The following is a 15,120-nucleotide window of genomic DNA, read 5'->3' on the forward strand; positions in this document are numbered from 1 at the left end:
AAACTGTTGGTGCTATATAAATCCTGTGTAATAATTCTTATAAATGAAGGGGTCAATCTGTTAAGGCAAATTCAAATATTGCATCACGATAGAAACGTTTCCCTCTGAAGAATGGCCATCTAATAGAACGTTTGAAACCATTTCTAAGAACGTGACCTATGCCCGGACAGAAGTCACGTCACATGCTCTTGGTGCTCAAGCTTAAATCATTCATATTTCCATGATTGAGGAAAACTTAATATACAATAAAAAAAAAAAAATAGGTTCATTATTCCTTGTGAGATTATCTTTGCATTGTATTCAGAAGCCCATTGTTTCCGAATGTTGCCGTAACAAGTTTTGGACACTGTGCCATTGGCAGCAATAATATTTTTTTTACATCTTTCCCAAATTCCTATCCACTCACTCATGTTATTGGCTCAATACCTTTCCCAGTGGACTACACAGGGCCTGAAGTCAAAGTATAGACACCCCCTGCAGTGGGAGCTTGATCTATATAGAGAGGCTATCTGGAAAATAATGGTGGTCTACAGCCTTCAGTACAGCAATGAGTCTGATTAGGTGGTTACAGTGAAGGTAGACCCTTCCCACTGTCCATTTTGAAAGTGCTGGCAAAAATGTAGGGAACTGGGGGATTTAAAAAAACAAAACAAAAAACGAAACATCTATACCATGGATAGGCAACCTGGGGCCCTCCAGCTGTTGCAGAACTACAAGTCCCATCATGACTCTGGGAGTAATTGAAAAACTGCCAGCCTTGCAATGCCCAATGGGAAGTTTCACAACAGATTGAGGGCCCCAGGCTGGCTACCCCTGATCTATTCTGACCTCTGTGCTGAAGCATCTGTCACACTACAACTCAAAGACTGGGAACTGAGAGATCACGTGACCACTGATCACTTGTCCTGTTCTGAGACTTGCTCTGCCTCCAGCCTGCTGTTGGCCGATTCTGGGTCACAGGAGAGCACAAGTGCACTCCTGTGATCCACAAGAGAAGTATGGACAAAGAAAAAGCCTCGGCCATACTTCTCTTTTAAAGCTGAAGTCTACAGTTACATTGGTCCAGTTTGGACCAATGTTATCATGTATCTCCAGCTTTGAAAGTTGGAAATCACTGTCATCGATAGCAGTATCACTACAATGATAGTGGTGACCCTTCTGGATCCTGTGCCAAGAAAATTTCCTTCTGCATAGCTACCACAGGTGGTTACTTGCTTGGCCCCAACATCACTGATGGCCACACCCGACACATTTCGTCCAGCCCAATGGGGCTTAGTCATAGGAGGAGGTCACCCTCTTAAGCCTCCGTTGCCAGGTGACTAGTTACATCACCACTACCATAGAACCTTGTAATAATTTTAAGTGTCTATGGGCAGGATTATGAAAATCAATAAAAACCTCCAGCAGGAAAACCAAGAGAGAACTTCACCAGTTTTGGGTGGATTGCCACTTTAAAGCGCCAGGGTACATTAGACCCAATGACAACAAGAGACTTTCCCCTCTTGTAGGGATATAGATTGGAAGGCTTCTGGGATCTGCCTGTCCCTAAAGCAGGTTTTTTTTTTTCACATTAAAAAAAGACAAGGTCTGGATGCTCAATTCAAAAACCTATCTAGGATCACCTAACGGAGCAATAAATTCTACAAATCCTTTCTGAAGACCTGCAGACAGACCCTTGCGTCTGTTAGCAATGATAATCCATAAATAATCAGAGTGAAACTGTATCAGAGAGAGCCGACCATCTGTAATTAATAAGGAAGACTCAGCAGGGGGGACAATAGTTTGAAGATTTCGTTCTTCCCATCTCCCGTTCACCACTGATCCCAGATACCTAAAATACCAACCCTGCCTAGAAAGGAATCTTTGGAAGGTCTCTGATGAATCAAATAGGACAGCAAGGTATAATCTGCAGTTGTCCTAAAAATGTCACTTAGGTTCAGCAGCACGGTGGCTACGTTGCCATCTCCTTTCCCTGCAGCACTAGGGTTGGGGGGGGGGGGGGGGGCTGCAAATCTGCCATGGTTCAATGGGCTTTGTGAATTATGGTGGAAGGTTTTGTAAATGAGAAAATAAATTTAAAAAAAAAAGTTTTATATTGTGCTAGGCTATCAAGTCAAGTGGCTTATATCAGGTGTAGTCATCTTTTTATAACATTTAAACAAAAAAAGAGCCAAGCTGCATTTACATACCATCTACCTGTATTACAATCACCAGATGCTCGTCACACAGCAAAATAACCTTAAAGTGGTTGTAGACCTCAGACATGAAATGGGAACAAAGAATATCCCTCTATAGCCTACAAGCTTTTCCAACAAAAGGGCCAGTTTATTGTCCTTCAGACTTTAAAAGGGCCAGATTGTGGCCAGTGGGGCAGAGTATGTCCTGGGCCTGAAATCAGAAAAAATAAATATGGCCTCGGGGTTGGTGGTCAAGGAGAGGACTAGTGTCCCATCATTGGTGCCAGGGGGAGGACTAGTGTCCCATCATTGGTGCCAGGGGGAGGACTAGTGTCCCATCATTGGTGCCAGGGGGAGGACTAGTGTCCCATCATTGGTGCCAGGGGGAGGACTAGTGTCCCATCATTGGTGCCAGGGGGAGGACTAGTGTCCCATCATTGGTGCCAGGGGGAGGACTAGTGTCCCATCATTGGTGCCAGGGGGAGGAACGGTAACTTATTGTTTGTGTCAGTGGGAGGAAAAGAACCTTGTATTAGTGGACAGAACAGGGCCACAAAGGCTGCATACAGGCAACCAAATGCCTGCATTTTGGAGACCACTATTCTAGTCAATGCAATACTAGTAACTTGGAAGAGATGGTTGTTCAGACTTGAAAATGCAAATTTTCCGGCAACCTCTATGAAGTCTATGGGGCCCAAAACAACCTCATTCTGCTTCAAAAGTAGCTTATGTACCTTTCCTAATTTTAAAGGATTTGTGCTTCAGGCACCTGAGCACTCATATGTGAGCAGGCACCATTTAAAAGCATAGGGGTTTTGGTTGTGGTTTTTGATGCTTTGGCCTTCAAGTTACAAAACATTCAGGTGTGACTCAGGGATAAAGCTTACAGTCCCTGGTGATTAAGGAGCTGTAGCTCTGACTCAGAAATACGTAGGTTGGACTTCTGCAGAAAGAACACTGTCTACGCAGCAAGGGTCCTCCTTTACAGCATGCTAACGGGAAAGGCTTTTCTACTCAGGCTGTGGCTGCTTTTTGATTAAATACTGCATATTTGTCCCATGATCCGAATGTCCAACTCCCGGCATTTAGAAGCTCTTAAAAAGGGCCGAAAGGCAGGAAAGGGTTAAAGTGGAAGTAAACCCTCCTATCATATTCTGCCAAGAAAGCTGCCATCTTGGCCTCTGTTGACCTTCAACTGCCATGATGCTGCACATGTGATCAGTTATGACTCCAGCCATTTGATGGCTCGACAGTTTGGTTAAGAGCACAACCAATGTGGCGGCTACATTCCCAATACCTGCCTTTTTCCAAATGGTTAAATCAATGGGTTTAGTTCCGCTTTAAGCTCCATAAAAAAAAGCTTAAAAAAAAAAAAAAAAAAAAAAAAATGACAACTGCCATTTTTAGATAGCAATTCAGGAAACGGTTCTTGTTGTTTTGCGATTGGCTGTCTCAACTCAGACAGAAAAACATGCCAATTGGACAATTTTAAGAAAGGAGATCTGTCAACTGCTCCAAGGAAAATGCTGTCAAATATCTTGGCAACTCTTGACAATAAAAGTACAAGATTCAATTTCTTTATAGCCCAGATTTCATCTCAACAAGCATGCACATTTCCCCCCACCCCCAATTTCAGCTTTGTACTTACCAACAGTGGGAGCCATGCCTGGCATTGGGCTAGTAGGATCCAGCTGGAAACCTCCCATAATATACTGTGATTCATTAGCCGAGTTGTCCATCTTCAGGTTCATGTTTTGTGCTAGGTAAAAGTGGTAGAGATCGGTTTCAGCCGGGGTTGGCAGGCTGCTGATGCCTAAGTGCCGGCTGTGTTGGATTTGGGACATGTTTTGCTGAAGCAGCATCATATTATGCATATGCTTCTCACTGGTCATATGAATTCGCAGGTTCCTTGCAACGTTGGTTTCGTAGTCGCACACTTCGCAGCGCCAGGTGGGTTTAGTTTTTGGTTTGGTGGGGGAAGGGGCCCCACAGGAGTTGCTAATGTTGGAAGCAGCAGCAGCAGCAGCTGCAGTGGCGGCAGCAACTGCTACCCCGGCAGTGTGGCTGAAAACTTGGTCACTCCCTCCGTTTTGCAGTTGCTGCATGTTGTTCAAATGCTTGTCCGACTGCATATGAATACTGAGGTTGCCTTTGGTAGTGGTTGAGTAGTTACAGACCTCACAACGGAAAGGTTTGTAACCACATGTGTAGCTCTCTCCCCGGGCAAGGCGAGGATGAGGCTGACCAGATTTGCAGTAGCCACAGGTACCACCCGGCTCAGGGTGTTTTTCTTTCATGTGTGCTTCCAGCGTTTGCTGGTATTTGTAATGCCAGTTACACTTTGGACACTTAAGAGTCTTACAAGAGTTCCGAGAGTGCATCATAGTCATGTGTCCACCAAGTGAGCGCGACGAGCCCAGTACAGTGTCGCACTTCGGACACTCCACCCCACTCCCAGAAGGGCATTCCCCTGTGACAAGTTCGCAGGGGTTATCGGCGTGCTGGTGGTGGGTGGCAAAGCTTCCGTCCTCTCCCTCTGCACTTTCATTTGGTTCAGGTGCTGTGGCATTGTCCCTATTGGCACTTTCATCAACAAAGTCCAATTTTATCCCACCCTCCACCATGCTGGCGCCAACACCATCACTGTTAAAGCTTAAATGATTCCTCCTGTTTGCACCATCAAAGACAACAAAGGAAGAAGAACATGTAGGTGTGCCCCTTCCCATAGGCTGGGGCACATTAGGCATTAAATTAGAGTTAGAAATACTTTGGTTTGTGAGAGCCAGGTCCTTTTTGCCGCTGCTCTCGGCAAACACCCCAGACTCCTCCTGAGGCCTGTCCGCCAAGTCATCATCAAGCCCACGTGAAAACAGTGCTTTGCAGTCCTCCCCTTCCTCGTCATCATCATCTACACCTTCCTCATCCATTTCTTCTTCCTCCTCCTCATCCTCCTCACGTTCTAGCCTTTCTGATATGCCATCTTGTACTCCCAAAGGATGCTTCTCAGGCTCTGTTTCAGATTCCTGGTTATAGGAAGGTTTGGTAGGGCCAGAGCCTGAGGAGCTTAAAGAAACAGAGTTTACAGAGGCGCTGAAGGAGGAATTAGTCAACCCTCCAAAGTTAAGCAGAGTACTTTGGGACACCGTGTTGGTTTGCACCTGCTCTGCCCCACTGGAAGTAGTGTCGCTATCTTTTAGAAGTGCTAGGCTAGCCTGCAGGGCTTCATCCCCCTCTACTCGAATGCCACTAAATTTGCCATAAAAACTATTAGCAGGTCCAGTAGAGTTGGCAGAGGAAACTAAAGGATGGGGAAAAGATTTGTTTTTTGGTTCCAGAAAACTAATAAGAGGTTCCTTATCTTTCCCAATCCCTTGAATGATGGCTGAAATGTTCTTGTTACTAAGAATCTTACGCTCATCCTCGCTTAGAGTCATTCGATGGTCATGCACAGCATGGGTCACAAACGATCGAACATAGCCAAAGGAAAGTTTGCACAAAAAACACATTAGAATGGGTTTCCTCTTACCATACAGTACAAAGCCATCATATTTGGAGAGATCTACATTGTTTGGGACATCTTTGGATACACAGGAGCTTTTGGCAGAACCATCGCTGTTTAGGTAATCCTTGTTGCTTTTATGGCGCACATCAAAAACTCGGAAGCTGTGCAGGACAGGGCTGAGGCCTGAAAGGGTGGAGGTATCCAGGAAAGAAGTGTCTGAATTCTCAAACCACTTCCTGAAAGACGAGGCTATGTGGAAAGTATTGATAATTTGTGGGTAAACGGGGCCTACAGAGGACGACTCCTCAGACTTCCCCGTTGCATTGGGCAGGGAATTTTTGTAGAGTGATAGAAGAGCCTCGCTAGGGTTACTGTCACAGGCTTCACCACTTTGGATCAACTGGCTGACACTTTCCACTATATACGCAGAGCCATCGGGCTGGTAGACTATCTCTCCAGCAAGATTTTCCACATCGCTGTCCTCCTCCCCTTCCGAACTAACGTCACTTTCGCTTTCTTCCTTCAGTGCGAGTGATGGCTGTGTACCAGGGCAGGAGTGCTCCATGTAGTTCTGCAAACTAGGAAAGGAGGTTGAACATTCGCTACAACAGACCGTTCTGCTGAGAGACTGCGAGATGGCACCAGATGGGTCAGAGCTTTCAGACATGCATTCATTGAACGAGCCACTCAGAGTTTCCAGAGACCTGTGGCTTTCCATGTTGGGATGCTCCATGTTGCCAGACTGGTCAAGGTGGAGAGCACTGTTGAGATCAGTCCATTTTTGGTTCGCAGAAACGATGCACCCATTGTCCTCTCCAGCAATGACAGGAGCATCACAGCCTTCCATGGCGAGATCTGCGCAGAGAGCTCATTGCACCCAATACGGCTCCGATCTGCAAGCAAAAACAAAAAAAAAAAAAAAAAAGTAAAACAAACAGACTAGTTGAAAGGTCAAACTAAAAAATAATTCTTATTACGTTAAGTTGCATTTAGACATTAGATAATCATGACAAAGACAGTAATAAAAACTGACAAGGGTTCTAATCTCTATCCAAATCTAAAATAAAACGTTTTGCCTTAATTATACTTTAGGAAAGCAGGTCCTGTCTTTCCACAGGAAAAAATAAAAATAAAAAAAATAAAAAAATAAAAAAATCAAGAATTAAAATTCCTTGGAAACAAATTACCAAAAATAAGGCCTGTGTCAGTCCTAAAGCCAAGTCAGAATCGTAGGTTAGATCGGGGATCGTCTGTTTTTGGATGAATAATCATTTTTTTTTGTTAAGTTAAAATTGTAACAAATCTCAATATTTTTAGGTCTACAGTAGGGCAAATTGTGCAAACCAATAGCAAGCACTCAAAAAAAAAAAAAAAAAAAAAAAAATTTCACTCTGCGCCTTACTCAAACAAGCTTTTCCTCTAGCTGTCAGAACATGTTCTTTGGCAACTAATGGTATCTGCTGACTCCATGTTTGGACTGGCTGAACAAAAATTTTTACATTAACCGATTAGGGCTATGAATAGTCAGGAAAAATAAAAAATAAAATAAAAATCGTAAAAACTGAAAATATATATAATATAAATATATATATATATATATATATATATACATATACATATACATATACACACATACACATATATATGCACATCCCTAAGGAATAAGGAACTAAATAACTGCAACAGTCAGGACTTTCCATGGCTTATTCATCTACACATTATCAATAGGTGCTATAAATATAGGGGGGAGGGGGGGGGTACCTGAGTCAATTGAAATAAACCACTTTAAATATACCACATCGAGTCAAAACCTATCAAAGATATAAAAATTTAAATAATTTTTACTACCGAATATAATCTTAAAAAGTCAAACCTATGACCATTGTGAATTCTAAGCAATAACAATAAAAACAAATGGATCATTCCCAATGCTGGCACGTGTCCATTTCAGTAGGTCTTTCATGGGATCCCCCCCTTGCTTCATCAGGACCAACAATCATTATTTTGGGATAAAAGATTGGCACATAATTACAGGAAAAACTACTAAAGAAAAACAAAAAGCATTTTTAATTTGTAATGTAGATTTTCATGTTTCCATAAAATGATTTTTCCTATATTACATGCAAATCTTTATCCTAAAACAACGATTATTGGTCCAGGATGAAGTGGAGGATCCCACAAAAGGCATAGACCAACTGAAATGGACACGTGACAGCAATGGGAATGATCTGGGGTGGGCAGGAGGGGTGGCTGCCTTGGGCGCAATTGTTTTTTTTTTTTCAGGGATGGGGGGCGCCCTGCGACAGTTGCAAAGATGACAGGGGTAGTAACAGCAACATCACTGCTAACCATGAGGAGTTGGCAGGGGGCGCAGTTTGGCATCTTTGCCCTGGATGACCTTGACCCAGCATTGGGAATGATCCTTTTTTATTGTCATTGCTTAAACTTCAAATACCTCCCACGCACTGTATTGGCAATCGATTGGCGCAAGGTGGCTCTCGTTTTCTGGGATGCCGTCATATGACCCTGGGACATGGTGCATCACCGTGCTCGGTAAAGAGCCAAACGAAGAGGCCCTTCTCCCATGTGATCCCAGCTGATTAAATGTAACACAAGGAAATGCCGGTTATTGGCATTCCTCTCCTCACAATGGCAGCGTGAGGACAGGAGAGCCGATCAGCAGCATTGCCTCACAGATAATCAGGGCACTGATCAGTGCTGCCCCAACAGTGCCCAACAGCAATGCCAGTCAGTGCTGCTCATCCGTCTAGCCAAGCCTTTCTCAACTTTTTGACCCCAAAAGAACCCTTGCAATCATTTTCAGGCCTCGGTGAACCCCTGCTAAAAGTAGTCCATTGGAGGTCTTTGGGAAAGAATTGCCCTTTCCGTTAGTGGTGAATAGCGGGAAGAATGCTCCCTTTACAAACATGGTTCTGGCTCTACCAAGTGGTGCTGAACCTGGAACTAAGAAGACACCATCACATGGGAGGTCAGTTAACCACAGATCAAGGAACCCGTAGCCACCTCTGGAGGAACCCTAAGGTTCCACGGAACCCTGGTTGAAAATGGCTGGTCAAGCCTTTCAGTGGCGCCTCAGAAGCGCACATCAGTGAAGGAGAAAAAAAAAAAAAATACTTATTTACAAAATTTTACAAACAAAGAAAAAACCTTTTCAAATATTTTGTCTTTTTCGTTTTATTTTTTAGCAAAGAATAAAAAAGCCATTGGCGATTCAATACCACCAAAAGAAAGTTCTGTCTCAAAACAACAATTGTGTTTTGGGTACGGCGTTGCACGACTGCACAATTGTCAAAGTGTGACAGCGCTAAAAGCTGAAAATTGGCCTGGGCAGGATGGAGGTGAAAGTGCCCGGTATTGAAGCGGTTCAGGTTATAGTCTGAAATAAAAATGAGGTTTTAAAATTAAAATTAAATATAGATAGATAGATAGATAGATAGATAGATAGATAGATAGATATCTCTTTGACTCCATGTGGTATACCGGTATTTAACGTCCCAATTGTGACTTATTTAGCTTTCTCCTTTATCTACACCTTACACACAAATCTTTAGGAGTAATAGGGCAACAAAAGTTGAGTTGCTCTATATGAGCCAGGAGAAGGAAGACAGAGGTTACTCGGGACAATTACACCTGGTTGGAAGTGAGGAGGGGGGGGGGGGGGTGCTGGTGCTTGCTCCATTGTGGGCTGATTGACAGCTCAGTCCAGCAGTACTGGCAAGGTTAGCAGGGCGGGAGGGTTAACAGGCTAATTGTAAAATCAATGCCATAAAAGCTTGGTAAGTTCCAGGAAGCTGTGGGAAGGGGAGGTAGTGAGAAGAGAGTAACTCTTCGACTGGGCACTAGGGACTTGTTTATCAATACAAACCCGACATGCTTCCTTGGCCAAGGAGAGAGGGGGAAAAAAAATAAAATAAAAAAAGTAGTCTAAAATGAAATCCACTTCTATTAGGAACCCAAGAATAAAAGCCCCAAAACTAAATGTTCTAGCAAAACGAAAACTCCATTAATGGCAAAAGAAATCATAGGGACCCAAAGAGTACGTTGTGTTTTATGCAGAAATACCGCATTTTTATGGGTTGTGGACACGGAGCATCCATTGTGTTCCTGAACCGACCTACAAGCCCTCGTGCTTGGTGTACATCTGCCGATATATTAGCCGGCTTTCTTTACTGCTCCCATCTCTCGGCTCTTAGCTTTCATCTCACTCTGATTGTCAGTCAATAGGAGAAAGGCAGCTCTTACTTAAAGGAAGCAGAAGTCAAACTCCACTGGTCGATCAGCACTCTGTCTATAAACATGTTTTCCCGTAAAATCAATGACCTCCAATCAGAGTGCGGATGTTGAAGGCTGCCTGTTCCCAAAGCTGTGTGTTCCAGCCAGCTGGATGCCCTCATAGCTTGTGATCACCAAAAAAAGGCAGCAAAAAACAAAAAAAAAAAAAACACACCAGTGGCTGGCCAGGTGTGTCATGCCAGGACTACAAGTCCCAGAATCTATAATGCAGCCTTAAAGTGAGAACTTCAAGTTGAAGTCAGGAGTCATCAAGACACTTGAAGTATGTGGAGCACCAAATTCTGTTCAGGGGGACTGAACCACCCTGAGCTATTCTGCAATAAAGGCTTTCAACAGGAAACAAAAATATTTATGCTTTAAAAACACAGTCGTTAATTCTTAAGGCAAAAAATTGCCACCAAATTTTGGGGTCTTTGAGGGCTTTTTTCACAGGATGTTACCGTGTCTAATCTCGCATTTACTATGGCAATTCAGAGGATGCATATTGCAAAATAGTCAAAATGCTGTCAACAACCGTGCATGGCAAGTGTATACAGGCTGTACAACCATAGAGAACTGGTGTTCAACCTGCAGCTCTTTGGTATTTGTTGTGCGGCCCTTGGACTCCAACAGTCTGTAGTGGTAACATTGGTTGGTAAAGGGGTAATAGTATAGCAGTGATCTCGACCAGCCTCATGTAAAAACTTGTCCCCAGGTTCTCACCACGTTCTACAAAATGTCCATCTCCAACCAAAACTGTGGCATGTTCACAGTCTGACCATCATTACATTTAGTATGTCCCCATTCTCGGACAGTCCTCTCTACATATACTGAACATTATGTTCATTCTTTGAGAATGTCAGGGGCCACAGTTGAAGCACCTATACTCAACAACTGTCTTAAGACCCCAGTGGTCTCCAAACTGTGGCCCAGAGGCAGATGCAGCCCTTAGGGCACCAGTCCACCCACTGAACCCCCAAGGCATGGGGGCCACCAGTCCTCCCACTGAACCCCCCCCCCCCCCCCCAAGCATGGGGCAGCAGTCCTCCCACTGAACCCCCAAGCATGGGGCAGCAGTCCTCCCACTGAACCCCCAAGCATGGGGCAGCAGTCCTCCCACTGAACCCCCAAGCATGGGGCAGCAGTCCTCCCACTGAACCCCCAAGCATGGGGCAGCAGTCCTCCCACTGAACCCCCAAGCATGGAACATTGTCATTGATGCCAGGAGACCCCTGCCTTAGACCGTAGACAGTTTGGAGAGCCCTGCTTTAGACCATGGCCACATTTGTTCTAAAACCTTTAAAGACCTCTACAGACGCATGCAATTTAGAGACATGCATTTGAAGTCAGCAGACACATTTTGGCCAACAGCAAAACATTTCATTTACCGCAAATTCGCAATGCATTTCTCAAATGCACCACAATGACATACATCACGTTTATTTAGGACCTGTCTGATACGTTTCCATAGAGGTCCATTACCTGCCCTGACCTTCCATGAAGAAGTCTAGACACAGCTAAAAGAAAAAGCGCACTGTGGCAGGCCGTCGCCTGAATCCTCTCCGTGGCCACATGAACATTTTTTATTTTTAGAAGCATTACAATGCGGCAGCCAACTGTCCAGAGACCGCAGTATCATAGAGCCAGCGAGTCATTCCGTCTACCAACTACCACAAAGTGGTCACTCTTTAGACCAAACAAGAGGCCCAGCACCTGGGAGATGTCCAACACCAAATCCATCACAGCAAGCTGGGATCTGTGGTTCTACAACATCCACCAATTACGTCTCCGACATTCAGGGGGACCTTTTAGAAGTTTATCACTCCTAGTTTTGTTAGTTAAAAAGAAACCCTTCACAAATCGCTTTAAGATAACATACTTGGATACAAATATATATATTTTTTTTTTTTTTGTGAGCATTTAGTGTCACTTTAAAGGATGTTGGACCCCCTTCATATAACCCATTGTATACCAACAATAGTATTATGTTAAGGAAAAGTCAAAAACACTTTTTGTAAAACCGCAACTGAGCGAAAATATTTTTTTGCTACAAGTGACAGATCAGAGCATTCATTTGTTTGTAGAAATCAAAAAATTTGTTATAAAATTTTATTTTTAACAAAATTCTGCAACTATACCCACCCTCCTCTGTTCTGAGAGCAAAGTGGTTTTGGAAAAAAAATAAAAAAAATAAAGGCTTTTTTGGATACTCAGCATAAAAGAACAAAAAAAAAAAAAAAAAAAAAAAAAAAAAAACACACCACAACACAACACATCCTGTAATTAACAAAACTGAGTGTTACAATCTTCATTCCCGATATGCAAGCTGACGCACATATTCCCGCTGGGCACACACGTGTAGCACTTGGTGGCAGGGTGCCAGGGCCAGGCAGAGAAAAACGCCAATAGCCAAGACAGGAGGAGAAGGGGGGGGGGGGGGAATCATGCCACCCCAACGTCCTCAGGATTTAATCTGAACGACGGCACTGTGTAATCTGAAATTGTTAATTAGAACAATGTTAATTAGACGATTCTCTCACAAGAGCCAGGTTGGCAGCAAACCAAGACAGAAAATGCCAATAAAGAAGGGGGGGGGGGGGGTTAAAAACTAAATAAATAAAGAGACCATTGCTGAAGGGGGACAATTTCTAGAAAAAAAAGTTGTAATGGCATTGGTCCCCCCCCCCCTCAAAATTTATACGAACAGCACAGCTAGAAATATTAACTTGCTGGAAATGTTACCAATTTTTATAGAGGGCAGAAGACAGAATTCCCCAACAACCTGATGCCGTATTTTTTTTTTTCTATTCCTTCAAGAATATGTCAGGTGGAGCTTTTTTTTTTTTTTTTACATCATGGACAGCATTTTCTTTTCATAAATTAACTTGATCGGAATATAAATGCAAGGTCTGATTTACCAGAAACAGAATACCATGGTGCCAATAATGGCGGCCTCCCTTACTAAAAATGAAAGCTTAGGAGGAGCAGAATCTTCGCAAAGGAAGACTGACTGAAAACATAAAATGCAATAACATAAAATAACCACGATGTTCTTGAAAGCCAAAAGACAGTATGACCTTTGTCTAGGCCTTAGGTCAGTGGTCTCCAAACTGCGGCCTTTACCCAACCCTTGGGGCACTATTACCCCTACTTGTACCAAGGACGGGGCACTATTCCCCCCTTACTTGTACCAAGGACGGGGCACTATTCAAGCCATTTGTACCAATGGCTGGGCACTATTCCTCCCACTGACATAACAAGGAGGCAATATTATACAGTAAACCTAAAATTTTGGAGCCCCCTGCCTTTGGTCATAAGAGAAAGCACAGCAATTTATTTTTTAATTTTTTTAAAACAGTGGTATATATTTTACACACACATACTTATCTCTATCATATCTATCCATTTGAAAAATGTTGCAATATGCGAAAAAGCAAGCAAAAAAACTAAAAAATAAAAAAATATAAAAAACAAACAAACACACAATCCACTTGGTTTGATGATTTGTAACTCTGCTGCTTCAAATCGGCCATCACAGAATTTTGTTGATTGCTTACGATTGCGCAAATATCAGTATAGGTGTATCAGAACACAGATCAGTTTCACGATAGGTTGTAATCGATTATTTACATCTAAAATCACCGACTCGTCAGGTTTTCAGTCGGTTGCAAAGCTCAGAAGAATATTGTGTGCATCGCGAAGCTCGATATTTTAAAATTAATGATAAATTGGTGTTTTGCATCCTTTGTAAAATCGATAGGTGTACGATCGACTTACGTTTTAATGTATTAGTAAGCTCCTTCACTAATCAAAAGTGTTTGCAGTACAGGGGATCATGTCCGTGTCACAAAATACTGAGATAAAATGAATAAAAAAAAAAAAATTTTTTTTTTTGGACTCGACACAAGGAGAAGGAGGGCTCGATAATCCCAGGATTGATAACAGGTAAAGGGCTCTGTTGATTAACCCCTTGACATCGCTCTGCTATAGAGAAACTTGGAGAAAGTCGCCTCCCGCATGGTTTGCGAGCCCCATGTGTTTTCTCCCAGCAGGAAAACAGACACGAGAGGCGAGAGCCTGCCATCAAGCGCTCTCTTCCTGTTGCTCTGGCAAAGGGTGCCGGAATTGGCACCATGACAATACAAACAAGAGTTGCCCTGTGCATGCTCATTAATGGGGCACAACACACACACTCACAGAGACACTGGGAATGGCAAAGGCCTTCAAATCTTAATAGGCTCATTAGCATAAACAGCTTTTTGAACAGCAGGAAGCCAAAGCAACTACCAAACCAAACAAGGCTGCTGGCAGCTTTGTTGCAGCCCGGGGGATCACCAGCGGAGGCCCGTGCCAGCCTGATAATCGCAGACGCCGACTGAAGGCCAGGGAGCTTAGCTGCCTCTGCAGTACAGACAGGATGGGCTCTACCCAGCCATGTGCCCAGGAGCCTTCGGAGAAGGCCCAAAAGCATGGCAGCTTTGTGCAGACCCCCGGCTGCCAGGTGTGGGGAATGTTTTCAATGCGACAGACAAATCCTAATATTGATTCAGTCCGCAGCCACATCGCAGCCTTTTCACAATCCTATTGATTCTTCATTTGTAGAGTTTATCTAGAAACCAGGGAGGTCCCTGGTGATGGGGAATGGTCATGGAACGAGGTCGCTTGCCTTGTGCTTTCAGGACGCCTAACCATAAAGACTGATGAACACAGAGAGGGGAATAGAACTCCTTCTCATTAGTCGTGCACAGGAATGAAAAATTCGGTATTGAAACTGAAAATTCAGGAAACACTTGGCCTAAATTGACAGGGAAAAAAAATATATATATATTTTATGTATATAAAAAAAAAAAAAAAATTTATATATATATATATATATATATATATATATATATATATATATATATATATATATTTTTTTTTACATATTAACTGCATTTTTTTTCCTTTTGGCACAACGCTGAAGATTTTTGGCGACTCGAAATTTCGGTTCATCACTACTTATGTGTAGACCGGTGGTTCTCAACTCCTGTTCTCAGGGCCCACCAACAGGCCAGATTTTAAGTATTACCTTGGGGAGATGCAGACTAGAATACTGCAATCACCTGTGATGTATTTCAGTTATCAAAAAAAAAAAAAATAAAAAAAAAA

General features: G+C 43.1%; 1 protein-coding gene across 4 annotated transcripts in view; it reads right to left on the reverse strand.

Moving 5' to 3' along the window:
• Window positions 1-15,120, reverse strand: part of ZFHX3 (zinc finger homeobox 3) — a 140,035-nt gene that overhangs the window by 85,331 nt on the left and 39,584 nt on the right. For all 4 annotated transcript variants that reach the window (XM_077452068.1, XM_077452086.1, XM_077452078.1 and 1 more), the window contains exon 2: window positions 3,826-6,572. In XM_077452068.1, the coding sequence (XP_077308194.1) occupies window positions 3,826-6,526 (2,701 nt within the window). In that variant the 5' untranslated portion in view covers window positions 6,527-6,572. The remainder of the gene's footprint in view (window positions 1-3,825; window positions 6,573-15,120) is intronic.

Source organism: Lithobates pipiens, unplaced genomic scaffold, assembly GCF_037356315.1.
Source record: "Lithobates pipiens isolate NorthernLeopardFrog02 unplaced genomic scaffold, aLitPip1_a1.2 Scaffold_10, whole genome shotgun sequence".
Lineage (NCBI taxonomy): Eukaryota > Metazoa > Chordata > Amphibia > Anura > Ranidae > Lithobates > Lithobates pipiens.